General features: G+C 47.2%; 1 protein-coding gene across 14 annotated transcripts in view; it reads right to left on the bottom strand.

Moving 5' to 3' along the window:
- Positions 1-8,058: 8,058 nt before the first annotated feature.
- EIF4G3 (eukaryotic translation initiation factor 4 gamma 3) overlaps positions 8,059-27,452 on the bottom strand; it is a 152,682-nt gene continuing 133,288 nt past the window's right edge. For all 14 annotated transcript variants that reach the window (XM_051637339.1, XM_051637340.1, XM_051637342.1 and 11 more), the window contains 12 exons: positions 26,109-26,202; positions 25,733-25,850; positions 24,231-24,454; positions 23,003-23,118; positions 19,838-20,010; positions 17,565-17,690; positions 16,507-16,588; positions 14,593-14,691; positions 13,514-13,660; positions 12,298-12,379; positions 10,088-10,234; positions 8,059-8,794 (listed from right to left, as the gene is read on the bottom strand). In XM_051637339.1, the coding sequence (XP_051493299.1) occupies positions 8,613-8,794; positions 10,088-10,234; positions 12,298-12,379; positions 13,514-13,660; positions 14,593-14,691; positions 16,507-16,588; positions 17,565-17,690; positions 19,838-20,010; positions 23,003-23,118; positions 24,231-24,454; positions 25,733-25,850; positions 26,109-26,202 (1,590 nt within the window). In that variant the 3' untranslated portion in view covers positions 8,059-8,612. The remainder of the gene's footprint in view (positions 8,795-10,087; positions 10,235-12,297; positions 12,380-13,513; positions 13,661-14,592; positions 14,692-16,506; positions 16,589-17,564; positions 17,691-19,837; positions 20,011-23,002; positions 23,119-24,230; positions 24,455-25,732; positions 25,851-26,108; positions 26,203-27,452) is intronic.

The following is a 27,452-nucleotide window of genomic DNA, read 5'->3' as shown; positions in this document are numbered from 1 at the left end:
AGCCAGATGGCTCCACTTTGCTAAACATTCCTGCCTTGCTTGTACAAAAAAAAAAAGACCATGCAGCTGCAGGAAAATGGTGTTCTTTGGCATTTCTCCCCTTGCGGTGCCTCTCTGACAGGAGGGGAGGGATTGGAAGGTGGAGGGGAGGGGAGAGAATGTGCTCCTTGACTGTCGGTTTGAAGACACCAAGAAAGAAAAGATAAAACCACCCCAGCTGCCCTCCCCTCATTCACTGCACACCTTTGTGCAAAACCCCAGCACCTGCGGTGGCTGAGCCACAGAACTACACTGAGATGCAAGCGGAGGAAGATAAAAGCTTTTGTTGTTGTCCCCTTCCTGGATTTTTATCTCAAAATCGGCCCTAGAGGGGAGCTGCCAGCCCTGCACGTTCCTTAACAGCCACACGCCTGCCTGACCTCGGTGGGCTCTAGCAAAAGATACTGTGCCTGGGGATGGCAGCTGTATCCAAACCCTCTGCTCCATTTCCTCTCCCCTCCACCTCATTTTTTTAAGGGGACAGTGTCATCTGTGTCCCCTCCCTTACTCCCTCCGTGCTGCACAGTGTCTGACTGGAGCCACCCTTCAGGGAGGATGCACGAGAGGAAGGCACAGTGCAGGACAGGGAAGTTCCTCATCTGGGAGTCTCACTTCAGCAGCTGTCAGAGCTAATCTCTGATTGTGTAGAACACTATCACCACCATAAAATACTTTAAATAAGCTTATTATTTTTTCCAGTGGCAGAGTCCTACTGTCAGCCCTGTATTTCCTGTAATTCTGTGAAAAAATCACTACCTTTCCCATTTCAACAAAAAAATGCATATTCCTTGCCACTTTGTGGCCTTCCAGACATCACTTTTAATCTCCATTCTTTATTCCAAGGGGTATTCACTGGTGTGCTTTCAAACACCCCACCCCATTTTTGTGTCAGTTCTTAGAAAGTGAATTAAAATATGCTCAAATATACTGAAGTTTCTCTGTTCTGGAGCAAAGTTGACTTCATGCACCAATATAGATGAGGGGTTGGCCGGCTAGAAAGCAGCCCCATGGAGAAGGACCCTGGGGTCCTGGTGGACAACAAGTTATCCATGGGACAGCATTGGCATGGCCAAGAGAGCCAATAGTATCCTGGGGTGCATGAAGAACAGTGTGGCCAGCAGGTCCAGGGAGCTTCTCCTGCCCCTCTACTCTGCCCATTGAGGTCACATCTGGAGTCTTGTGTCCAGTTCTGGGCTCCCCAGTTCCAGAGGGACAGGGAGATGCTGGGAAGAGTCCAATGGAGGCTATGAAGATGATGGAGGGACTGGAACATCTGTCTGACAAGGAAAGGCTGAGAGACCTGGGGCTGCTTAGTCTGGAGAAGACTGAGAGGGGACTTGATTAATGTCTACAAGTATCTGCAGGGTGGGTGTCAAGAATGGGCCAGTCTGTGTTCAGTGGTGCCTGTGACAGGACGAGGGGAAAGTTACAACACAGGAAGTTCCACCTCAACATGAGGAGAAACTTCTTTCCTGTGAGGGTGACAGAGCCCTGGGACAGGCTGCCCAGAGAGGCTGTGGAGTCTCCTTCTCTGGAGACTTTCAGGACCCATCTGGATGCCTTTCTGAGTGACCTGCCCTAGATTTGGTCCTGCTCTGGCAGGGGGGTTGGACTTGATGATCTCCAGAGGCCCCTTCCAACCCCTGTGATTCTGTGATGTATCTGTGATAGAAACATACCTGCCACTGGAGCTGATGGGAATACAGAACCTGAAACTGTTGTGGACCAAGGCTGCTGCTTTTCTAGAGACAGTCTAATAAGAAATAGCTCCTTCTTGCTAATGAGGCAGATGCTTCTTCACTGGGAGACAAGTGGCTGGAAATGTATTTTTTTTTTCTCTCTAGCACCTTTAGCATTACAGTAGTGATTTTACCCAAAGCAGGCAAGCGGAAAAGTAGCTCCCCTAAGCCAAGAAGAAATTGAAGTCCACCAGCTCAGTCTTCCACCCTGGGCCAACACTCCTCTCCTGGAGCTGTGTGTCACCACACTCATCATCTGGCAGGGAGGATCTGCTACATTCCTTTGTGCCCTGAGCCAAGCACCATTTCCCACTGAAACTGGTTGGCAGCAGGCTGCAGCATGGAGCACACAGAGGCTGCTCCCCTCACCCAGGTTGGGAATAACTTCCTCTCAGGAACATGTCCCAGCTGGGACGTGTTTTTTGTCTGCTGCACCTGCACTCCATGGCCTGTGACCAGAAGCACACATGATGCCTTCAGCAGCCTGGCTGGACCGTGGCCTCGGCGCAGCCCTCACAGAGCAGCACCGTGCCAGGGAGCCTTGCTGGGAGGACAGAAAAGCTTCAGGTTGAATTGAAAGTGCTTTTTTTTTGGTGATGGCTTTTGCTTGAAGCAAACGGTCAGCTGGAGTGCTGGCTTACTTGTCTCTCTGTGGGAAATCTTGTTGATTGGCTTTTCTTCGAGATGTTTCAGCCACAGAACAAGCTCCTGATAAAAATATCCACCTTGTGATGCTGCAGGAGACCAGAAGAATCAGATGTAATTCCTTGGAGGATGGGTAGAACACTCAACCCACCCAGTTTTGGAGAGAAGGCATGTGAAATTCCTTGCTTTTGATAATCAGGGTGCACTGACACACCCAGAGCAGGGCTGTGCAGCAGGGGAACAGAGCTGCACGCTGTGCCCACCACCATCAGCTCATGCAGAATTCACTTCAGCGCAGCCCTGCAGTGCTGAAGAGGCAGTGCCTGCTCCCTTCTCAGGCCAGCTGCTTTTGGTGCAGGTCATGGTTTCTCAGCACGCTCATACACAAACAGGACTGACAGGTCATTCACTTTAGGCCCTCTTTAATGAAACAGAGAATTTGCACCAGGCTTTATTTCACAGCAGCTCATTCTACAACACTGAAATGATGGATTTTCCATTGTGGGTGAGACCTGAAGGTAATGCTGCATGTGCTGAGATGATCTTTTCAGCTCCCTTCCAGTATTTCTGCAGCTCTGTGATAAAACACATCTAATCTTGCTCGGCTCCACATTCATGCTCTGTACCCTGCAAGCTTAGTACAACTCTGCTTGGTGACAACATCTGCTGTTAAGCCCTGCAGGGGGCTGTGACGGGCCTGCAGGAGCCAGCCCTCACCCACCTCTCTGCTTGCTCAGTAATACCAAGATTTTCTAACTTCAAGCATCAATTGCCTTCCCCAGGCTTCCTCTCCCCTTTCTGATTTGCAACCACAGCACAACCATCCCTGCAGCTGGGACTGCAACTGTGCCATTGGACTAACTCCCCTTTGGAAAGGGCTGAATGGAGCGGGAGCTGGTTTATTTCTGTCACCATTTCAGCTCAATTTTGCAGCTGGAAACGAGGAATAGAAGTGGGTGCTACGTGATCAAAGCTCTCCATACATCACAACTGGGCATCTGTAGAGCAGCATCTTAATAAGCAGGAGTTACTTCAGCAGGCCACAGCTCCACAATGGTTACTGGAAGGTGGCAAGTGGATCACATTGAAAAACACAGGGGTAGACAACCTTGAGTTCTGTTTCCTCAGAGATCAGCAAGGATTCAGTCACTCTGCTGACAACCAACTGGGGTAATCAACCTGTAGGTGCCGTTGCATGCCCATCATCATGTCTTTCCTGAAACTGGTTATCCATCCACAGAGCCAGGCTGGGAGAAGGGCAGCCAAGTAGGACCCTCTGGGCTGAAGCCTCCTCATCCTCAGGCTTCATCCTATGCTTGTTGCAGCTTGCACATTGCCCCCAGGCCACATCAAACTGTTGCTTGGAGTTTGTATCAGCACACAGCATCTCATGCAAGCCTCTGGGTTGGCACCTTATCAAGAAGAAAGCGGTGTGTGAAGAACTCATACTCCTGCTGATGCTGCTTGGCTGGAGATGCTGCTCCATTGGCCTTGGATCAGGGAGCAGCAGAGAGCAAACTTCTTCCAAGGAGCCGAAAGACCAAGCTCTCCCTGCCAGACCGACTCCAGAAAGCAGGAGCTCAGAGCCCTTGCCAGCCCGAACATCTACCAACAGCTCCAGCCCCACATAGCACAGCAGCACTGACCAAACTCCTACCATGCAACATCTCCCCACCACCACACACCCACCTGCCGCCAACAGCCAACGTGCCTACAGGCAGTTCAGTGCTTGGAGACCAAGGGTGTTGGATCCAAGGGCATCAGTGTCTGATTTTGAGTTTGCTGCCTCCAAAGTTAAACTCTCACATCTGCAAAGCACCTCAAGTGAGCAGTGCCAGGGCCATGGCTGTGACAGCTTTTCTGCTCTACAGTGAATGCTTCTGACAGGGCAACCAGCTTCAGGTCCCCTCATCTGTAAAAGTGACAAGCTGGAAGGAAGCACAGCAGGAATCATCACAGCCACCTTTCTGGCAACAAGATGGCAACATCTGCAACTGGTTTAAAACATTTTTTGGGATGCTCAGTGAACGAATGGGACTTTCAGAGGCCATTTACCCTTTAACAGAAAAAAACAGTCTATAGGGTTGGAACCAAAAGCTCTTGGGGTCACAGGAATGACCAGTCTAAGTCACTGTTGGCTTAAACTTGCCTTGTGCACACCAAAAACCATCTCTGCAGAGAAGTCAATTCTCCCCAGCCTCTCCTGCCACACAGCCTCTGGCCACCAGCTCCTGCACCAGAGTGCTACTCCTGGGCAAAAGAGTTTTTTCCGTGCACCAGCATCTGCTCCTGGATCCAAGGCTTCTTGAGAAGATAAGGTTAAAGCCTGAACATGTCAAGACAGCCAGAGCACAGTCTCTGGTACCAGCGTGTTCTCTGACCACATTCACAGAAAGGGCTGATCCATTTCTGAAAACACTTTCCTAGAAAGAAACCAGCCTTGGGCAGACACCTGGCCTGGAAATTTTCCATTTGACTTCTTCAGGTTTGGGGACATTTTCAGCAGTAAGTGGGGATGTAAGCCATGCACCTGCTCCTCCTTGCCTTCGACTGTTAACAGTGCACAGCCCCAGCACGAGGGCCCCCAGCAGTGGAAATGGCTTTTAATGTCCCTCTTTCCTGCTGAGCTGCATTAGCTCCCTGCCGTGTTCAGGAGCCTGTCCAGATGATGTGTCTAAAGGCCTCACAAGACCAAGAATGGGAAGAAAAACAACCCCAACACACTCAAACCTTTAGTATTCTTGGGGGAAATTTGCTGTCCTCCCTGCTTTGTAGTGCTGTTAGGAGCTAACCATGGCTCGCTCACCTCTCTTCAAGTAAAATGAAGCTCCTACAAATCATATTCCCATGGGAACTTCTTTTAATTAATGATCCCCTTTTCTGTCTCATTACCTCTGAGCTTTTTGTATTTGAACACCCTTCAGGAGCAGACTTCTGGGACTGCAGGCCACATCCTGAGGATCCACAACTGCCTGCAAAGCTGTGCTGATCTAGAAGGCAACTGAAAAGCAACCTCACCTTGGTGGGGTGCAGGTAAGCAAGCACCCCATGGCAAACAGCACACAGGCAGCAGAGGAAGCAGTTTTGGTCCAAGACTGGCGTCATACACTCCTTGTGGTCACATTTGTAGGACACTGAACCTGAAGGGAACACACCCACAACTGGAGACCTCAAGGTCTCATGCTGCTCAAAGCTCTCCACATGCAGCTTAGATTGATCTAGCTTCAGAAAAATGCCCCCCTGGAACATTTCACATTAAAGGGCTCAAACAAAGAGGGGAATGACTTTTCCGTCTTTACTCAGACACCCACCATTCCCATTCCCTCCAGCCAGTGGTTTTCCAACTCTTTCAGCCTAAAGCTTCAAGCTCCCCAAACAAATTTCCGTGCCCTGACACACCTACACATAGGGCTTTTCCAAGGCTCTAGAGCAGTTTCTGCCCTACTGCTTGCAGGCTGTCCATAAATAAATCGCAGTCCTTGCAGGACCCTCACATTCCCAGCAGGGCCAGGCACTGCCCTTCCCAAGGGGACATTCCTCAGGTCCACACACCAACTTGGTGAGTATTTGGCCTCGTTACATCCAAACGTGCATCCATTTAATTCAACTCCTGAGCTGCTACAAACCATCACCTGCTCATGTTCTGGCTGAAAAAAGACTTTTGGGAGTAGAGCACCACATGACCTTCCACAGAAGTTTAACAAACACATCTTGAGACCCACTGCGTGGGGGGTTTCCATGTGGATGAGTCCCTTGGACATCTCTGAACCACTGGGCCAGGAGGCAGCTGCAGAGCTGCTGCTGTCACACAAGCACATACATACATATGCATATAGTAAAGGTGAGAATTGTTTTTTTTTCCTTTTTTTTTTTTAACAAAACATCAGAGAAAAGTGTTTTATTTTTACTAAAAAAAAACCAAAACCCAAACAATGCTCTGGTATTTTAGGCCATAGATTCTCTAGCTGGGATTCATGGCAGGGAACACAGGAACAGGGAAAGCATCTTGTGGACACCTCCTCTCCAGCCACGACCCGGCATCCTCCTCCCTTCCCCTTGGTGATCAAACAACATCCTTATGCAAGTACAGCAATTGGTTACATGTAAAAGGAAGATTAGAAAAGTATTTAATGTATTTGTATTTTTTCCTTGTTTTTGTTTTTTTGTGTGTGTGTTTTTTTTTTCTTAAAAAAAAGAAGTGATTTAGCAGCTGGAAAGAGACAGACAGCATCATGTGAGCAGCTGGTGCTACCCAAGCCACCAGCAACTGCTCCACACGGTTACTCACGGTCCATGGACCACAGTTCCCAAACTACATTTTTAGGGCTTCACACACTTTGCAGACTGCATGATGGTAGATGCCTCTTCACAGTGAGAGCCAGCAGGTCATCTTTGGTTGTTGAAGAGATGCAGAAGAGACTCAAGGTCCTCAACAGCAGCTCAGTTTGGAGGACTGGGCAGTACCAGAGCACAGCTGAGGTCTCTTGGAGCACCTAGGGAACACAATTGCGCTGCAAAGTGACCACTGCTGATCTGTACCCAGGCTGCATGTGGACCTGACACCATCATGGGATGGGATGGGCATCGCAGAACATGTTCCTCCTCTTGACTCCTGCAGGAGTTCCTTTTCACACATCTGGGTCTTCAGGTTCCTCAGGCACAGCGAGGCACCGCGTGGGCGCGAAGGGCAGTGGGTGCAGGGCCATGGTGAAGAGCTGCTGCTTCTCCAGCTGCTGTGACCTACCAGGGTCCCAAGTCCCCAGGATGATCACTGCTGATCCAAGTCACATGAGACACACCACGGCTGGAAAAACCAAGCTGGGATGGGGTCTCACCTGCCCCGAGACTGTCTCCCAGCTGGAAGAACCAAATATACCCACATGGTACAGCAGTCCAGCCTGCTGCTCATCCACCAGGAAGTTCTCTGCAGAAAAGGGCTCCCAGTCAGCAACCCCCCCTTTTTTTTATAAAAACAACAATTGCTCTCACCCCTCTTTTTTTGGTAGACACACATACATACACACACTATATGTACACAATTTGGAACCGAGGATCTACACAACGAAAAGGAAACCAGCACCCCTCAGAACTGGTGCCCACATTCAGCAGCTGTCAAAGGAGAAGTCGCTTTACTTTCTTTTAAACTTGCAATGTTTGTCTTTATTTTGTTCTTTATATTTTGAAAGTGAAAAGAAATAGTATTGAGTCAATTTCTGTTTTTTTCTTTTTTCTCTCTTTTTTTTTTTTTTAAATATTTGTTCTATGTATTTACAAGCCTTAAAGTTGCTCTATAGGTTCTGAAAGTATCACTAGTACTTTTGTTTTGTTTTCTTTTTTTTTCCCCCGGGGTAGCACTGGTTTCAGTGAGTTATTCTCTGAGCACTCTGGTCTGCAGCGGTTTCCTCAAATCCATTTCCTTCCGTTCCAAGGTTCTGTATGTTTTGATTACTATTTTTCTTTTTCTTTTTTAATTTCTGAAGCAAGCTGAGAGGCAGGCAGAAAAATCTGATGACAATTATAAAAAAAAAAAAAACAACCCCAAACCAAACTGATCTTGTCCTCATCTAGCTCACCCCAGCCCCCTTGTTAAGTTTTGCCTTATTTATCATGCTTCGAAACAGAACTGAGGTGCATATGAAGGGGAGGGAAATTTATTTCTCTGCTTTTGTTCTATTATACAATTTGTTTACAGAAACTGCAAATTTAAAAATTACACTGGCATTTGCAGTCCTTAAAAGAATAAATTAAAAGGTTCCCCACTTTTTGTTTATTCTGCTTCCCGCTCAACAGATTCGTTCCGCCTCGTGTTCCTGGACGTGCGAGTCCTCGTTTAAAAAGAAAAAAAAAAGATTAAAACGGAAAATATTTTCTATAAATAATACATGTGTTTTGGTTTTGGTGCTCCCGCCCTCAGGTTTGAAGTTTAAACTTTTTTTTTTTTTTTTTCAAGTACCTTTTTGTTTTTCCTCCTCTGTGATCACCTAGTTTTCACCTCTCCCACGCGTGCATGTGTGGGGGAAGGGGGGGGCCGCGCGAGACTTGGCCTTGCTGCACTGTGATTGGCGAAGATGTGAAACTCTTTAAAAAAATACTTAAACTGTTTCTTTTTTTTTTTTTTAATTTTTTTTTCCTCCTTTTTTTTTTTCTTTTTCTTTTTTTTTTTTTTTTTTTTCCTCTGTATTTTAAGTTTTAATTATCCTCCGACTCCTCTTCGGCCTCCCGGAGCCAGGTGAAGAACGCCGTGACAGATTTTAGCGCTACTCCTTTCCCGTTCTGCTCCGCTGGGTCCTTGCTGCTTTCCCACTTGTAGAAGGCATCCTCTGATATTACCTCCTCGTCATACAGGCAATCAAAAAACATCCGCAACAAATCTGTGATCATGGAATAAGGAGAGAGAACAGCTGTTAGTTCTGGGTGGTTTCAGTCAGCGGACAAAGACACGGCTACGGATAAGGGGATTAGCCTTCAAAGCACGCGACGCAGACACAAGTAGAAGGAAGGTCTGTTTCTGAGCTCACAGAATCACTGAGGCTGGAAAAGACCCCTGAGATCAGCAAGTCCAGCCTATGACCTGACACCACCACATCAGCCAGACCATGGCAGTAAGTGCCACATCCAGCCTTGCCTCGAACACCTCCAGGGATGGTGCCTCCACCACTTCCCTGGGCAGTCCCTTCCAGTGGCTGATCATCCTTTCCAAGAGAAAGTGCTTCCTAATATCCAACCTAAACCTCCTGGAGCAGCTTCAGGCCAGGCCCTCTTGTCCTGCGACTGAATGCCTGAGAGAAGAGCCCAGGCCCCACCTGACTACAACCTCCCTTCAGGTAGTTGGAGAGAGTGAGAAGGTCTCCCCTGAGTCTCCTTTTCTCTAGCCAGTTATTGCTTCCTGGCTGGGTACACACAGCTGAGAGGGAAAACAGATCCCTCCAATGCTCCTTGTCCTGCTCTGCAGAAAAGGGAAAGCCAGAAAAGCAGCTGTGGGAATGTATTCTCTAGGGATTAGCTTGCAAACAGAACTCACAGCAGCTCACTCTTCTCTGGCTGAACCACACGACCTGGCAGCTCCAGCACCTGATTTATCATGGCTCAGCAGCAGGGATAACGAAGGCCCAGTGCCTTAAAGCTTAGGATGATGAAGTTCAGTGGTTTTGGATACCCTGACTTTGTGCTGCAGCCTCCCCAGTAATCCCTATTTCTTTGGCAACTCCCTCACCTTTTTTCCAACAGGTTTTCTACAGTGCCTCCGGAAAGTTGTCCAACTCACTTTATTCCCTCCAAGTCCCCAGACATCCATGGTGCAGCAATGTAACTACAACACTTGCTGCTCTGAAGTGTCCAGGTGCTGTAAACTCAGACTGTTTTTTACTGCTCATTTTTCTCCCTCTCTTTTCATCAAACAGAGGTTTGTCCTTCCTTCTGCACAGCTGCTTACAGCAGCAACCACAAAAGGAGCCAGCATCAATCCTTTGAGGACCTGCACTGCTCTCTACAAGCCAGAATGTGGGCAAGCAGAAACCCCTGGGGGCTGTTTTCTCTCATCTGCTACGTGCAGAGGTAAGGAAAAGCACATCCTCTCCCAGCCTCTACCACTGCTCTTTCCTCTCGCAGAAACAGCCTTTCCTTACACTGTCAGGGTTCAAAGGGAGTGCAGAGTCAACACTTACTAGGAGGCTGATCAAGTTTTACTATTGATGCTTGTAGTGCATAAAGTGCTTGTAGTTCCTTCTCCGTGTCTGAGTCCAGGTACTTGAGCAAGATGGGCACCCTCTGCTTGATAACAGCCGTGTCCACACGGAAGCTGGAAGAGTCCGCTGAGGGAAGAGAAGAGAACAGGGTCAGCTTTGGCAGAGGGCAGCAGGAGTGGGTCTTTTACCACCTTTATTTATTCAAGTAGAAACCACAGATTAGCATGGAGAAAAAAGAGGATGAAAAATAACAGAAAGTATTTCTGATCAGCAGCTTTTTATGGAAGTCTTGGTTCTTCCAGTTGTCCAAATTCAACCAGTGACCCTGGCCCTAACCAGCCTGCTGACACATGCAGAAGAACCCCCACCTTACTGTGCAGGGCAGACCATTGTGTTTCCGTAGACATCTGGACGTTCAAAGTGCATACAAAGGCTAGGGATAAAATTTCAGATATACAGGTTTCTAGTATCTACTTTTTTTCCCTAAAAATATCAAGAATCATTAGATGTGTAGGACATAGAAAAACAGCAATATATAAAAAGTAAATATTCGAAGTCCATCAGCAACATGGATAAATTATTCAGCAGCTTTTAAGTAGACCATACAATACAATTAAGTGGTGTTTTGGAAACAAAAGGAAAAAACAATCCCCAGTTAGAGACAAGGTCAAAACATAAAACAGAAGATGTTCCTGATACACATCAGGAAACACTTAAACAATTGCAATCAAACCCCGAGTCATTTCACCACTAACACTAGGTGGCATCAGAAAGGTTCTGTTCTCAGGGAGAAGGAAGGAGCTGGGCTGTCTTTCCCCTCCCAACAGGATGAAGTTCAGACCATTCTCTCCCCCAGGCGTGACTCTTACAGCTAAGAGCAGACCCGGGTGCTTTCCAAGTGCAATGCTTTGCCTTGCCAGATGCCAACAGTAAAGTTAAAGAAAACAAAAAGAAGTGACCAGATGTTTCTGGCTGCAGCACTTTATTCAAGCCCCCCTGAGGGTCTGAGGCTCACGAGTCTGACTTGGGAACCCACCCTTCCCTCCATTCCCAGCCGACTGCTGTATATTCAAACAATCCACATAAACCATCTTTCCAAAAGTGCAACTTTGGACACAAACCCATGAAGCAGGCAGAGGTGCAGGCTCCTCTCCTGCAGCCCACACTCCAACCCCCTCATGGCGCTCTGCGATGGGAGAGCAGCCAGGCTGCTTGCTGACCCAGGAGTGGAAATGCTGATTATCTTAATCACGCCTGGTGCATGTTCACCTCCAACAGAGGAATGAACAACTGGCACTACTCAGAGTCATCTGAAACATCTGCTCAGGCAAGGTCACCAGGACACAGCAGGGCCTCAGGAACACCACAACTGACCATGAGCCAGTAATGTGCCCTGATGGCCACAAAGGCCAATGGCCTCCTGGCAGGCATCAAGAGTGTGGCCAGAAGGTCAAGGGAGGCTCCGCTGCACCTCTGCTTTGCTCTGGTGAGGCCACATCTGGAGCACTGGGTCCAGCTCTGGGCTCCCCAGTTCATGAAGGACAAGGAGCTGCTGCAGAGAGTCCAGCACAGGGCACTGAGATGCTGAGGGGACTGGAGCATCTGCCTGGGAGGAAAGGCTGGGAGAGCTGGGGCTGCTCAGCTGGAGAGGAGGAGCCTGGGGGGGGATCTGATCTGATCAGTGCTGATCAATATCTCCAGGGGGTGTCAGGAGGATGGGCCAGACTCTTCTCAGGGGTGCCCAGGGACAGGACAAGGGGCAATGGGCATAAACTAGAGCACAGGAGGGTCAAGTTAAACATAAGGAAAAACAGAGCCCTGGGACAGGCTGCTGAGAGAACTGTGGAGTCTCCATCCCTGGAGACATTCCAAACCCATCTGGACCTGTTCCTGTGGGATCTGCTCTAGGGCATCCTGCTCTGGAAGGGGGTTGGACTAGATGATCTCCAGTGGTGCCTTCCAACCCTGATGACTCTGTTACAAGCAGCCAAGTGTCTGGCTGTCCCAGGAGAGCAGACAGTCTGCTCTCGAGCACTAGAATTCAATTTGGTGCAAAAGTCTCAGTGTGTGAAAGAAAAAAAACCACAACAAGCAGCCTGTGGGGAGGGAAAACTGATATAAAACTGAAAGATATAAAATAATTCTTTGCCCATTTGGTTTGTGTGGTGCTGACACTGCAAGTTACTCACCTATAATAGCTGCTTTACAAACTGCTGTCATTAAAGCTCTAAGGAATGTAGGTGAACTCATCTGGCTTTCATCTAGATTAGCCTGAAAGAGTAAATGGACCAGTTAAAAATACTCCATTGTGTGAGAGCAACTGTCTCCCAATACCACGACTCCACTTGGCAGCAAGTCCAAGTTCAGCAGAAGCAGCAGTTCCCCCTTCCCAGCTTTCCCAGTGGCTTCCTGAACCTCGCTCAGATCTGACAACATGCAACAAGAGTTCTCGTGTAATCACTGAGCTCCTTCAGCTACTCCCACCACTAGTCAATGGTCTTGAGGAACACCCCAAGCCAACACCACTTGGCTGTTACAACACCCTGACACATTTTCTAAGACTTTGAGGCTTTTACAACACATTTTAAAGCACACTCCTTGGGTGGAGATTTGTTTGCTTTGTAGAAGAAACTCAGAGAATGGCTCTGTAACTTGTCCAAGACTACAAAGAGCCCGTGGGTGTCCCTCAGATTTTAATTCCACTCTTGACTTCTCTGATGACAGCAAAAAAATGTCATTTGCAACACACTGCTCCAGCTATAGAAATAACTGAGATGAAGCTGACCAGAATTTAGCTCTAAGCACAAGATCTAAATTAATCAGCTTGGGTATAATTTCAGACACTAGATTAAATACCTGGCTGAAAAGAGGAGCCAGAGGCAAAAAATCACCAGGTTGATAGGGCTTTTTTTTCTTTTTTCTACTCTTTTTTACATTTTATTTTCTGCTAGGGTTACTGGTCCAACAGACTGGGAAAGGCACACCTGCTCCCAGCCACTGCCCAGGATGTTTCTGCAACACGGCAGGGGGAATTTGGCAGGTCATGTTGCAAAAAGCCCTGAGCAGCTTTTATCCAGTATTTTGCAAACAAAGAATGTAGCAGAGTCTTCTCCAAAATGCACTGGGTAGCCACCAGCAGTGCTGTTGAAGTGTGTACAGGATTTAAAAGGCAAGTTACACAGCTGTAAGGTAACATGGCTCAAATTCTTGCTCCTAAAGCTTGCTATGAAAATAACTGACTGATTTAATTTTAGCTTTTCATTCTTTGAAAGTGTTGGTTACACAGACCTAATGAGTTTCATGTCCTATGCCTGGGGAGGAGCCTACAGAGATGCTCCTTGAGATGACAAAATATTTAGAAAGTGGTTAAACTGTGTTCAGGGAGGGTGAAAACAGTCTTTGTACCTCTACCCAGTCAAAGATTTGTTCATCATTCGCCTTGTCCTCAACAATGAGTTTTTCTAGCTGCTTGCTCAGCTCTTCTGCAGAGAGTTCTTTCTCTGAAAGTGCTTCTGAGGAACTGGAACAGTCAGACTCCGTGAAGTCCAACTTCTGCAACATGAGACGTGATGAGGAGAATTAGTTAAATATTCTTTCCTAGGCTGAATTACACCAAACTGAGGCAGTGAGCTACACTTCACTCTGCTTTCTGGCATCTTTCAACTGCTAAGTTATCATTACAAGGATTTATATCCTTTCTCTGTTCCAAAGATTATAAAGCATTTTACAAACACATGGGAACTACATCATCCAGTAAAGACAAGCAGGCATCTCAGAACAGTTCCAGCCCTGCACAAAATCAAGTGCATGTTGCTCAACTCAAACGACAGGGAGCTGGAATGCAATTACCAGAGCTGGCACTGGCTCAAGGGAACTGCAGCTCAGACCCCAAACTCACTGCAAAATGTGACAGAGGCTCCACAGTCCCTAAGCCCCAGGCCTTGGTAAACCATTTCATTTCCTGCAGCACAGCACTTCCTAAGTGCTAAAGCAGGGCAATGGATCACTTGGAGTTCCAAAGGGAGATCTCAAGCTTCTTCCATCCTTAGAAGCACAACCAGCAAGAGCTGCAAGGTGCACTCCAGCCAGCCTGGCTCCTCCTGGATGAGAAACCCCACTGGATCGTAAAACAATTTGGGGTGAAGGCATGATTGCTGCCATTTACTCTGGCCCTTCTGCAGATGGTCTGTCCTCACTGCAAAACTCATTCTTGAGTTCATTCCTCCTGGTTGGAGAAAGAGGTTTCCTAGAGGAAGCCAGCTGAGGTGTGTGCCTGGGATTGGAGGGGACCAGCCAGTTGTCCTGGTGCTGCAGAAGGGAGCTGCTGAAATCATCTAACCTCAGCTTGGTGAGGCAGACACTTCACCCCCATCCCAAACCAACTACACATAAGAATGGGACAGAAGAGAATGAACAAACTGGACCTGAGGCCAAAAACCAGGGTGCCAAATCATTAATTAAGCAGATGCTTGTTCCAAACTCACTTGTTCCATGAGAAAGGTATGTACCTCCTCCCCTTCGGGTAAGTAGTCCTTCCAACTGAGGCCAGACTCCCTCCATAAGGCTCCCACTTTCTTATGGCTCTAAAATACAAACAATTTGTTGATGTTAAAGATATGAGAGACAAGCAGGGGAGCTCACACAAGCTGGAGTGGTGCAGCTGTGTCAGGAGAAATAAAGAACCATTCAGCCACCAAACAAGATGCCCAGCAATGAGGTGAGAACGTCTGGAAATCCCGTGCAAGAGGAATCATGTATGCAATCCTGCCACAGGTATACACATCTTGCCAAGTGGTCAAACGCCACGGTGATGGGTCATAGACAAGGCATAAGGTGACATGTGGGGTTTGCAACAACTTCAGCCCAGGATTACCTACAGAAGTGACACACCTGAACGAGGCAGTTTCCCATGGCTGTGACACGGAGCTGGCACTTGGATGACTTTGATTTTTCTCCTGACTCTGTCATTAACTTACTCCGTGACTCATCCTCCCCCTGCCTTGACATTAAGGTACCAGCAAATGAGCTACTCTGAGAAAATGAGGATTGTCATGGCTGTTTTCTCTGCAGAGATCAAGCCTCAAATTCAGGTACCCAACACCAAGCTCACTCTTCAGTTCCTAGAATTTACTGCAAACCTGGAGAAAAGGGGCACATACAGCTCAACCTCCTGCATCCTCTAATGTCATGATGACCCTTCTGTGTCCTGCCTAAGATGGCACAATATACAATCCTGACAAGAATAAAAAAATACAAGTAACAACCAGCTCTTTTCACCCCAAAGCTTTGCCAAAACCTTTACCTTCTAGCACCTGCACGAGGGAGATTGCTGCGTTGCCAAGTTAAGCACTGATACAAGCAGCCTAAGTTTTAGTTTACAAAGCAGATTACAAGTTGTGTGAACAGAACATTATGAGCTAATTGTGCATAGTTCCTGCTACAGTTCATCAGGATCTGAATTAAATGATTGATATATGGAAACACCCAAGTCCAAATGCTGGCCTGGATGAGATTAGATTAGAAAGCAGCAAGAGAAACCCAAGGCTGTGCTTCAAACCCCAGAGCACAGCAGCTTTTCCTTCACAGAACAGAGAAACAGAAATAGGAGTTGACCGTCCAAACAAGCGTAACACTAAAATAAATAAAGTCACTGCTTGCACTGCTAGACTGAAATGCTCCTGGAACATTCAACCTTATTTGAAGGTATGCTTTAAAAAACAATAACCACAAAAAAAAACCCCAACAAAAGGCAAGTGAGGGATTTTTACAAAGTTGAAAATAGACACTTCCCAAAGTGCAGTATTTAGCTGAGAAAAACAAAACAAAAAAAGAAAGACAAAAAATGGAGACAGTTATAGCAAATCCACCAAACTGCTGGGACACACAACTGTGAAATGTGTCAGAGAGCTCTCAAAGTTACAGGGTGAAAAGGTGTCACTACCCCTAGTGATGGGTGAATCTGAAAGAGTTGGCAGGTTTAGTTTGGATAAGCCTCCAGAAGTTGGAGAAGCCATCTGAAGCTTATCCCAACCCTCAGAACCTCTCTGGTCTGCAAGAACAGCTCTCTCGCAAGGTTTCCGGCACTTGCTGCTTCTGGTCAGCCCAGAAATACCTTGAGAATGTCCCTCTTGTGGTATTTCAGCACTTTAGCTTCTGGAAGAAGCCAGGTACAAAGGTACCTGCAAAAGGGAAAAGTGATGAGAAAGAAAAAAGTTAACTTTTTGGAACCCCCTAAGGTTTGGTTTGAAAGTGGGGATGAAGAGGCAGGTTTCCTAAGTTATCTGGACTGGTTGGGCCATCCCTAAATATCTTCCTGTGGGAAATGTGCAGGTTTCATGCATCAACATGTCCTGGCTGTATCCAGCTCCTCCCTACAGATGGTGCCTCTGGACACTTACCATTTGTTTGCATAGAAGGTGCAAGATTTCAGCAAGCAAGACGCCGGCTCTTCCCACAGGAAGCAAAGGTTTGCTAAATTCTCTAGAATGAAAGAAAACCAGATATTTTTCCTCATAATTTGAATTTGGAATGCAAGGTTGTGATCAAACTGAGGTGGGAAATCACCTTTCATTTCTGCTGGGGATGAGGGGTTTGATCTAGCTGGCACTGCTGATAAAACAGACTTCAGGGGTGCAGTTCAGGCCCTGATTTACATTTAAATCAGTTGTACCTGTGTAACTTATTAGAGATCACTTACTTCTAGTTCATATTATATCATAAAATGGTCCGGGTTGGAAAGGACCTTAAAGATCATCTAGTTCCACCCCCCCTGCATGGGCAGGGACACCTCCCACCAGCCCAGGCTGCTCCAAGCCCCATCCAACCTGCCCTTCAACACTGCCAGGGATGGGGCAGCCACAGCTTCTCTGGGCAACCTGGGCCAGGGTCTCACCACCCTCACAGGGAAGAATTTCTTCCTAATATCTAACCTAAAACTCCCTCTTCCAGTTTTAATCCATTTGTTCTTGTCCCATCACTACATGAACTTGTTCGAAGTCCCTCCCCAGAAACTCTGCTCCTGGAAGCAGCTCCCAGTCTGGCCGGCAGGGTGTTGGGTCCAGCCAGGCAATGCCCAGGTGGCAGCCGTTACACCCCAAGACAGAAAGGCTCCCATGTGATACCTCACACCCTTCAAATCCTATTCCCTGAGCCCCAACGTGCTCTCAAACAAACTCCACCTGTACAACACTGGGGTATTTTTTATCTCAGCTGAAACCAACAGGATTGAAGTAGATTTAGGGATAAAACTTCCACCCCTGAAGGGCATCTACAGAGCCATGAGCTCCCTTCTCACCCCAGCTTCCACCCAAGCCTTTTATCAACCTGCATGAGAAGCTGAGCCTCTAACACTGCTCATCTTTTATCTGATGATGGGAACCACACTGTGAAAATACTACAGCCCAGCCAGGCAGGGAGCTCAGCACGACCAACACTGGAATAAAGCAGCTTTGCTTACTGTATAAGTTCTCTCATAGAGATTCCTCCTTCTTTTAACATGGGGGTCACCAACTCAGCTAGGTACAACCAAATATGGGGTATATCTATAGCCATGTCGTCTGCCATCTCCAAGGTATCTGAAAAACTTTAGGAAAAGGAAAGAAAAATGTTAAGTGTTCCATATAATTTAATTTGAGACTTTCACTGGAGCTAATCTGCACTTCAAAAATCCTTTGTTACAGAAGAGAGAGAGGACAAGAAGGGGACGAGAAAGGGACAAAATCACAAAGGTAACAAAAAAGCTATTTTTTGCTTCTTGTGCATCTTGTGCTTTCAATGCTTTAGCCAGGAGGGAATTTCTCTGAGGAGTAACATGGAGAATATATGGAAAAGGCATTGCCTTCTGTAAAGCCAGCAGATAGATCAAGGAATGCTCCCTTTACAGTAATTCTTATATCCCAGTAGCAAATAATCTGCTAACTAGTAAAACTTGTAAAAATAAGCATTTTTGTCTATAAATACAAAGCATCTAATAAATGGAGCTTTCTTGTAAGTAGACAAGACAAACATTTACAGGAGGGGGATTAATAATAACAGAAGTCCAAAGGTAAGGAAACTGGCAAAATGTTTGCAAATATGTAAAATTACACAAGAAAAAAGCTCAGTACACCAGAGAGCAGGTTTCATCCAGAACAGAAAATTACAAAACTGTAATTCATCCCCAGCATTGGATACAGTTTCCAGAATCACTCAAAACTCTTCTTCCCAACAAAAGCCTTGCAGGTGGCTTCACTTCCCATGCCCGGTACAAGATGACCACTTTTCTGGTTCTCCTGCCAGTTTTCATCATGATTCATTTTTCCCTGAAAACCTTGAAAATTCTGGGCTCCAGTTTAGTGGCTATCAATGCACATTTTCCTCTTGAGCTTCAAACTCTTTGCTTTGTTCTTGACATCCTCTGCTACCTGGGTGAGTCCAGGCATTTCTGCCAGAAACAGGTTTCCTGTTGTGTATTTCTCCAGCCTTGCCCTGTGACCATCACTCATCCCATAACCCCTAATTACCCAGTAATTTGTGTTGTCACAATAAGTACTGTGGTTTTCAGTGCTCTGCTCGTGTGCCCACTGAACATCACTTGCCTTTTCAACATCTTCAGTAGCTGTTTCACTTTGCTTATGCCACATTCAGACCACACGTCCCACTGTTTCATCAAGGTTCTACTTATTTGGCATCACAGCCACTTATCCACACCCCAGGAACGGCTTTCATGACAATCCATTATGGAAACGTGTCACTTCAAACAAGTTGTTTTGACCAGCAGTGGCTGTGGACACAGACAAGTGTGCACTCCCTGTGGACAGATGTATTTTTACTGCTGTTCCATATGATTCTGAGCTCAGGCTGCCTAAACCTTCTCTGTGGGCCACTGGATCGCAGCACGATGGAATTCACCGGCAGGCACGGGAGCAGGGAGATCACCACTGGCACCATGAGATGTGATTTCAATAAAAGCAGCAAGATGAGGCCAAGTACCCAGGAACTCAGTATCTGGAAGCATTATTCCAGCTGCCCACTCACTGGCTGCTTTTCATGGTCATCCCTCTTCTAATCACCCTGCTCTCAGCCCCAGCAAGGGCTGAGCAGTGTATGGGCCTCCCTGGGAACACGGATCCTTTTACAACTGGACACCAGTTCAACTCTAGGCTGGGAACACAAAACCCAGAGAGCTGAGATGAACCAGCAGCTGAAATTCAGATCTTCTGAGCAAGGTCTAACCCGTGGCATGTTCTCCTCCTCAGCCCCTCCAGGACATGTCCACTCCTTAAAGCTGAGTTGTCCTGAACATGACAACGTGTGGACAAAGCCTGTTTCACCAGCAGGAGTGTGGCTGTGGCTCTGTGGACACACAGGACTTCAGGCTACACAGCTTCCAGGCAATGGGGCCACGTGAAGATCTTTGTCTTCTCCCTCCTCTTTTAATCACATTCAGTGATTTGCCAAAAGGCAAATGCATCACAAACCAGAAACCTAAACACGCACATTTAAATACACAACTATCAGAGAGAAATTAACATATAATTATGAATATATTTACATTCACTAAAGCATCTGAAACACTTAACAATATATTACAATAATCATCTTACTTATTAATACACCCAGACAAAAATGCTCCTTCCAAAGGGGTGTGTGAGGAAGGCAGGACAGCAAAGCAAGCTGGGGAATCATTCCTCTCCAACAAAAACTTAATCATTTGCAATGAAGCCTCAAGAAACGTATCGGAATACAAACCCCTTGAAGAAATCCTGCTTGCTCAGCTTTCCTGACTGCACCAACTGGTGTAATAACTGGCCCATGTGATCCCTGGTGATCTGACTCCTCTCCAGGGTGGACTCCACTCCCACTCGCACAAAAACAGGCAGCAGGTTCTGGGCACTCAGCTCCTCCACGCACTGCATCGCCTCCTGTTCAAACGAGACGTGGGGTCATTGCCTGAACTGAAACCACCACAAAATGGGGCAGAAGAATATTTCATAGGATCACAGAGTGGTGGGGGTTGGAAGAGACCCTGAAAATTTATCTAGTCCAACCCCCTGCCAGAGCAGGATCCCCTAGAGCAGATCCCACAGGAACAGCCAGGTGGGCTTGGAATGTCTCCAGAGAAGGAGACTCCCCATCCTCTCTGGGCAGCCTGTCCCAGGGCTCTGTCACCCTCACAGTCAAGAAGTTCTTCTTTATGTTTAACTTGACCCTCCTGTGCTCCAGTTTGTGCCCATTGCCCCTTGTCCTGTCCCTGGACACCCCTGAGAAGAGTCTGGCCCCATCCTCCTGACACCCCCTGGAGATATTGATCAGCACTGATCAGATCCCCCCTCAGGCTCCTCCTCTCCAGCTGAGCAGCCCCAGCTCTCCCAGCCTCTCCTCACAGGCAGATGCTCCAGTCCCCTCAGCATCTCAGTGCCCTGTGCTGGACTCTCTGCAGCAGCTCCTTGTCCTTCATGAACTGGGGAGCCTAGAACTGGACCCAGTTCTCTAGATGGGGCCTCACCAGGGCAGAGCAAAGAGGGGTAAAAACAATAGTTTAGAGTGTGCTGCTGAGCACCTGGTGCATGGGATGGGGATTATTCTGATGGCAGATCAAGAGGCTGCCAGCTTTGCTTTTCTTGGAAACTTCTATTTAGTGAAGCTGCCAGGCAAACGTGCTGAACTAGGCTGTGCAACCTCACCACAAATCACCACTGAGATGGTGCCTGAATAGCAACAATGAGAATTTATACCACGCAGGCAACAGAATTTATAAACCTAATCAGGCCTCAGGGTACAGTTTGGCTGCTCAGGGAAAGGACAGAATTGTCTTCTGGATGCCACCGAACTGCCTATTCTTTCATCAAATGTTAAGCCAAGCCAAGAAGAGGACACCAGGTTAGATTCATTGCTGATCTGATCTGGCACAGAAGTGCCCGTGTTACAAACCCACACCATATAAAGAAGCAGAAAATGTTTGGGGAGCACTCGGACAAAGATTTTCTCTTTATAAAGCTTCTACTTTCTGGCATGTGCATTTTATAACTTAAACAAATAACAGACCCTTAAATAGAGATTTTCAGAGAAACACTCAATGTCACACTTCAAAAATCTCCGATGTCATCAGCAAAGATGTTTCCACTGACCTAGGTTCAGCTCAAGGGATCTCAACAGGCTTCCTGACTGAAGGTATCTGCTCCTTGCTTTAGGTTATGCCTTTAGCCACCATGAACTGGCAGCCCCTGCTGCATTTCCACAGGCCTCCAGCAGCTCCTTCCTGCAGGTCACTGCCTGGTGCCCCAGCTCCTCCATCAGACCTGCCTGGGGCATCTCAGTGTCTCCAGGACAGACAGGTGAACATTCCACTGGCTATCCCTGCTGTCACCAGATGCCAGCACACAGCTCAGCAGTTTTAATTTACCATCAGGTTAAATACTGAAAACTAAACCCATGAGAAAGGGCTGTTCCTTGCTCTGTGCACTAACACATTTATGGTCTGACTCATGGCAGTTCAGCTGCATTTGCAGCTCTGGTGCACACTGTATTTGAAGGGCATTATTAGCAAGTAACCCATTAATGCAAACAAGCTCCCTCAACCTGATGTACTTTTTTTAACCAGAGCTGCACTTGTCTCATATAATTCAACTCTATTGCCATCCAGCCATTAAAAATGTCACTGCATTTGCAAGTGCAGAAGCTGAAGCAGCCCCTTAGCCCCAGACACCCAGAGGTTAGACTTTGAAGTCCTTTGTTAACCAGCCCCACCACCCCTGACTCCTCCTGCGGAGACCTGCCAGGCCAGCGAGCTGGGGACACTGCAAATCCAAGTGCATTTTTCTTTTTTCTCTCCAAACCAGGATTTAATAATTTCTCCTGGTGAGTAGATGTGAGTATGAATCCAAAACAATCGACCACAAGAATATTCCTCTTTCTGAGGAGGAACAGCAGCCTCATAGCAGCCTTCCAGTGCCTGAAGGGGCTCCAGGAAAGCTGGGGAGGGACTTGGGACAAGGGCAGGGAGGGATGGGACAAGGGGGGATGGATTAAAACTGGGAGAGGGGAGATTTAGGCTGGACATGAAATTCTTTAGTGCGAGGGTGGTGAGACCGTGGCCCAGGTTGCCCAGGGAAGCTGTGGCTGCCCCATCCCTGGCAGTGTTGAAGGGCAGGTTGGATGGGGCTTGGAGCAATCTGGGCTGGTGGGAGGTGTCCCTGCCCATGCAGGGGGGTTGGATCTAGATGGTCTTTAAGTTCCCTTCCAACCCAAACCATTCCACAATCCTATGATTTTAACTGGAAGCCGTATGAAGTGGAAGCAGCCAAACCAGGAACTCCCTAGTGCTGCCACTTTAAAGTTGGCAGGTTTTAAAAATTTCTTTCAGCAAAAGATCAAACCAATCAGCTTTGCAGCAAATGTAACACATCTCTCCATCTCCCTGGACAAGCTAAAAATCCATTTACAAGGGAAACAAAATTTCAACCTTTAACTAGAAAGTGATGACAGCTGCTCAGTAATTTTCAGTGTTTATTAAAAATACTCTGGAGTGATTTGTTCAATATTTAGCATTGCTTTATCTGCCTCCAGATCAGAACAGCACATGCTTTGATAACTGAAGGAAAACCTCAGTTTATTTTCCCAATAGCTTTTCTGCTTCCAAAATTACTTTTATTATGGAGCTGCTCAGTGATTCATGACGGATACACATACATCTTGCTACTTCAAACACCCAGGCTGGGCTATTTTTCCTGTTACCAGCAGGGCAGAACACAAGTTTGGGAGACAAGTGTATTAAAAATGCTCGTGGAGCTGCTGCCTGAATTTTGACAGGTCCCAGCCTTTCTGTTCCCTCTGTGTACAAAGATACTGTTCCTGGAGAGAAAATATGGTCTGTGGGACTTGAGCTTTTCAAGGGAGGTTTTTTATTTTGCTTACCTTAAAATCATTAATATGCAAGAACTCATCAATGATAGATCTGCATTTTCTCTCTATTTCCTCTTCTGATAGTGAAGGCTTTTCTTGTGCAGGAGCTGGGGGAGTTTCTGGCTTGGCTGGAAGAAAAAAACACAAACCCAAACCACATTTGGAAAAGGAAAATCAGCACCATTTTCAGAGATGACATCCTGCAAACAGAACTCACTGGAGCAGGGTGTGTTCCCTGTCCCATCACCAGGCACAGGTCACTTCTTCCTTGGCTACATTTCCCCCTGGATGGACTCCCAATATTTCTGTAAGTCAGTCTCACAGAAACACAGCTGGCAGTGACACAGGATGCAACAGCTTCAAAGCTCTCTATCAACATTAATTACTTAAACTTGGAGCTGTTACAGCAAGCTGCAAATTTTAAACATGCTGATTGTGATGGGCAATAACCTGAAGCAATCTCCTGGTACCACCTCCAAAATCTGAAGCCCTTCACAAAGTCTCAAAGCTTCCAGAGGAGTGTGTGGTGCCATGGCAGCTGAGACCTGTTCCTCATTGTAGCAGTTTCTAGATGTTTCCCAGGGAAGGAGCAGAGCCCTGCACTTATCACAAACGTTCTGCCTGCAGGGAACATCACCCTAAGTGTCCTCAATACTTTCTCACTGACAAGTCAGCTCAAGGTGGCAGGAGCAGAGCGGGAGCTGCAGCAGTGACAAGGTGACAAGCCATCCCTGGGGGTGCTAATGCCACACTGCACTGAGACCTGCCTGAGGGAGGGCTGGCGACAAGGCAGCACTGAAATGACATGGTGCATGGTCTGTCCCAGACCCAAACCACTGCTCTGGCCCTGGGAGATGTTTGGGAAGGGCAGATGTGGCCTTACTGGGCACTGAAGAACGGTAGAACTGACATGGATTTTGGAGACTTCTAACCCAGAAACCAGCAGCAACAGTGACACAAGAACCACTGAGACAACACTGGTGTTCTGCTGCCATCTCTGGCCTTTCCACTCTGAGGAGCCCCAAGGAGGAGCTGTGGAGGAGACGACACCCAGGCCTGTACGGATCAGCTGTGTCCCAACCTCTGGGAGCAGATCACAGCTACTGCAGCTCCACAATGCCTCACTACAGGCCAAACAGTCCCACCACTGCACAGAAATGTCACTTGTCCTGACAGATTTTCCCCTTATGCCTTTTCACACGCCCGGCGAGATTCCCTAAGCATGGGAAGAGCCACTTACCAGACTCCTTGGCTTTACTCCTCTCTGCCTCTGTGCTGTTTCTGTCCATCTCCATGCCTCCTGTTAACTGCTTCACTGTCTCCAGCATCTCCCTCCTCTGCTCCTCCTGTGCCTGATTGTCCAGCAGCAGCTCCTTACTGCTGCTGCCCCGGAGGAAGGTGTTGGGGCGGGAGAGGGAAGGTGGGAGAGGTTTGTCATTCTTCTCCCTGCCCGTGCTCCCGCGACTGCGGAACAAAAACACACACGAGGTCGTGACACCAGCGAGATCCCTGCTTGCCAAGGCTGGTCGTGTCAGACAAGGGATTAGGGAGCTCTGTAGGGACTGCAGGGAAAACACCCCAACCCACACCCAGCAGGACTGGTGTCTTGACTTTCTACAGATGCAGCCACACAGAATCAAATCAGAATTAACTCCAGTCTCGGAGATGCACAAACACAATGTCCTCAAACCAGGACACACAAATACCCACAGAGCGGACAGGCAGGGCCAAAGCTTCCTGAAGAACACAGGGAAAAGCAGTATAGTCCTTACAGCACCTGTTTTCTGTATGGAACAGTGAATTTTATAATTTAGAAATTATATACATTCTAGAATTGATGATTAATTTTGTAACAGGCACTGCTCGACTGTGAGATGGTATCAGCAGGATGGGGTTTTTTACCCATTTATTGAAAAATAGTTTCAGAATATTGAAGGTTACCAGCAAGAGGCAACAAGGACCTGCCTTATTAATCACTGTGTTAATAAGATGGGCAAAACAATAGCAAAATGGAAAAATCTCCAAGTAAACCAGAGTTCTAGGTGAGACAGGAGGGAAAACAGAGGGATAAATCCAGGAAACCAGTCCTGCAGCTGGTGTCTAATGGAACACAGCAACATCTTAAGTGAACTGTACATTTATAAACCGTGTCTCGAGTTAATAAATTATTGAGGGTTGATCCACGTTTCATGCTACAAGCTGGAGTGGCTCTAGCCCTGGTGAAATGGGGGTGTGGGAGAGCACAGCACAGCCTGAGGAATGCACCCCCAAGGGGCAGGCCTGCTCACACCTCGTGGGAAGGGCTGGACACAGTGTCCGAGGAGCCTTGCTCAATTTCTGCAAGGTTTTAGGCACATTTTTCTGCATAAAGAAACCTACTGACCTGGCTGAACCCATGACCATTGAATCCAACCTGCATGTCTATTTATCACAACATTTTATCTGAAGAGTTTTTAACCTGTTAACTCCTGGGAGATGAACCCTTTAGACAAAGGGAGGCTGAGGAGCGGAAAATGAAAAGATTCACCATAAAGGCTTTAAAAATTAATACCACCTGTCTCTCCTATGATATAAAAGATGCATGTGTTTTAAGTTAGCTCAAAGTAGGTGGGGTGGGGGAAGCACCAAACCATTCCTGGAAACTCAACAAAATTCTCTTATTTCTGTGCTGGGAACTAGAGCGGGCAGGGAGAAGCGCGGGCGTGCGAGAGCGGAAGGGAGGATCACCAGGAGGGAGCTTACCTAGTTAAGGCCCTGCGAGAATCTAAGTCTGAGGATGCAGATGAGGCAGATACAGATGAGACTGGAGGCTGCAGTGCAGAAAATCTGTTCAAACTAGTGGCACTTGGTCGTAAGGAGTCTGCCAGATTGGAAAGACAACACAGAGGAGAGCAATGACAAGGTCAGTAGCTGCTGACACTGTGGCCTTATATCATCATTTAAGCAACAGATGATTTTGGGAGTGTTGGGGAGAGAACTGAAGGGAAAGGGCTGGTCCTGCCCCACTTTGACCCTGCTTGCCAGGCAGCCACACACACAGACGAGCATTCCCACCCAAATCTGCTCTTGGCAAGGATGGTGACACCAAAGCCAAGGGTGAGGACCCGTCCTGACTTACCCATCTCACTCGCCTTTGCTCCACCACTGCTGCCCTTTCCCCAGCTGCCCAACTGGGCTTTAGGCACAAGCTGAATCTTCTCATCTATTGTGGGCTGTAAAACACATCAAGACATACCATCACAAGGTCTTCACTATAAATGCTGCATTTTGGGGCAACAGTCCTGTCTTGTGAACACCAAAATGTGCTTTAACATGTTGTTGGAAGACAGAGGAACAGCCTCTTCCGAAGTGTCAGTGAAACATGTTCACAGGAACCAGGAGTTTCTGTTCATTAAGAACTATGAAGCTCAGTAAGGAGGAAAAAGCACAGTATATATCAATACTTGAAAGATGTTCAGTTTGTTTGTGGTGAGTAAAACTGTTCTGCTGCCCACTACACCCACCTGCCATGGGGGGAATCTGCAGCATAACAACAAAACTCACAGGGCAAAGAACCACAACAGGTTGCAGGAGGGAAAAAGTATTGTCTGACAAGAGAATACTCAGTTTTACAATGCTCAGCAGGTGAATTGATTGACAAGGAGGCTGTGACCCTGCAGATCCCTTTTTACGAGCTCCTCTCTCCTCCTGACCGTGCAGCTGTTGTGGAGCTAGTTCTGTTTGTGCTGGATTTGAACTAAATGGAATAGAAGGACTTTTCCCAGATGAGCTGTATGGCCAGACAAAAGCAGCCTGAATCCCTCCTGCTAATTAAGTTTTGGAGTCTTGTTTTATGACTTGCACAAGGAACAAACTGAACTTGATCTGCAGCAGAGCTACAGTCCAGGTTCTGCTTCACAGCTCTCTGAGCATTCAAGCACTGGGAGTAAAACTGAGATAGAGGGACATTCACTGGGACAAGGGATATCTAGGAAATACTCTTAACTTATGTGAAATATGGAGTTTTCCTTGGCAAGAAATTCCAAAGCTGTTCTGAAGATAATTAAAAAAGGAGAAAACTCCAATCTTGCCTAAACTGCAGCCTGAAATAGATGTCCCCAGAGTGGCACTTTAATAGTAAAATACCATGAAGATGCTCATCTGGAGGTTGGGTGTGAAAGTTTAACACACACTGAGGGATGCAAGTGCACCAGACACAGGCCCAGAAGCACTGCAAAAGCCAATAAGGCTCTTCTTGTGCTCCTTGAACCTTTCAGGCCTGGAGTGCTGCCATCTGAGACACGTCTGAATGTTTTGTTTTCTAACGGAACATCCTCGTTCTACTGAGAAGCAGCATCAGTCTTGAAACTGGAGGCAGCCCAGGAGTTCTGTCAGACAGGTGTTGGACACCCCTGCTGTAGCAGCCAGGAGATGTGCTGCATCACCACCACACACAACACCTCAACTCTCATCCTCTTTTCAT

The sequence above is a fragment of the Apus apus genome, chromosome 20, assembly GCF_020740795.1.
Source record: "Apus apus isolate bApuApu2 chromosome 20, bApuApu2.pri.cur, whole genome shotgun sequence".
NCBI lineage: Eukaryota > Metazoa > Chordata > Aves > Apodiformes > Apodidae > Apus > Apus apus.
This window is presented reverse-complemented; position numbering and strand designations above follow the sequence as displayed.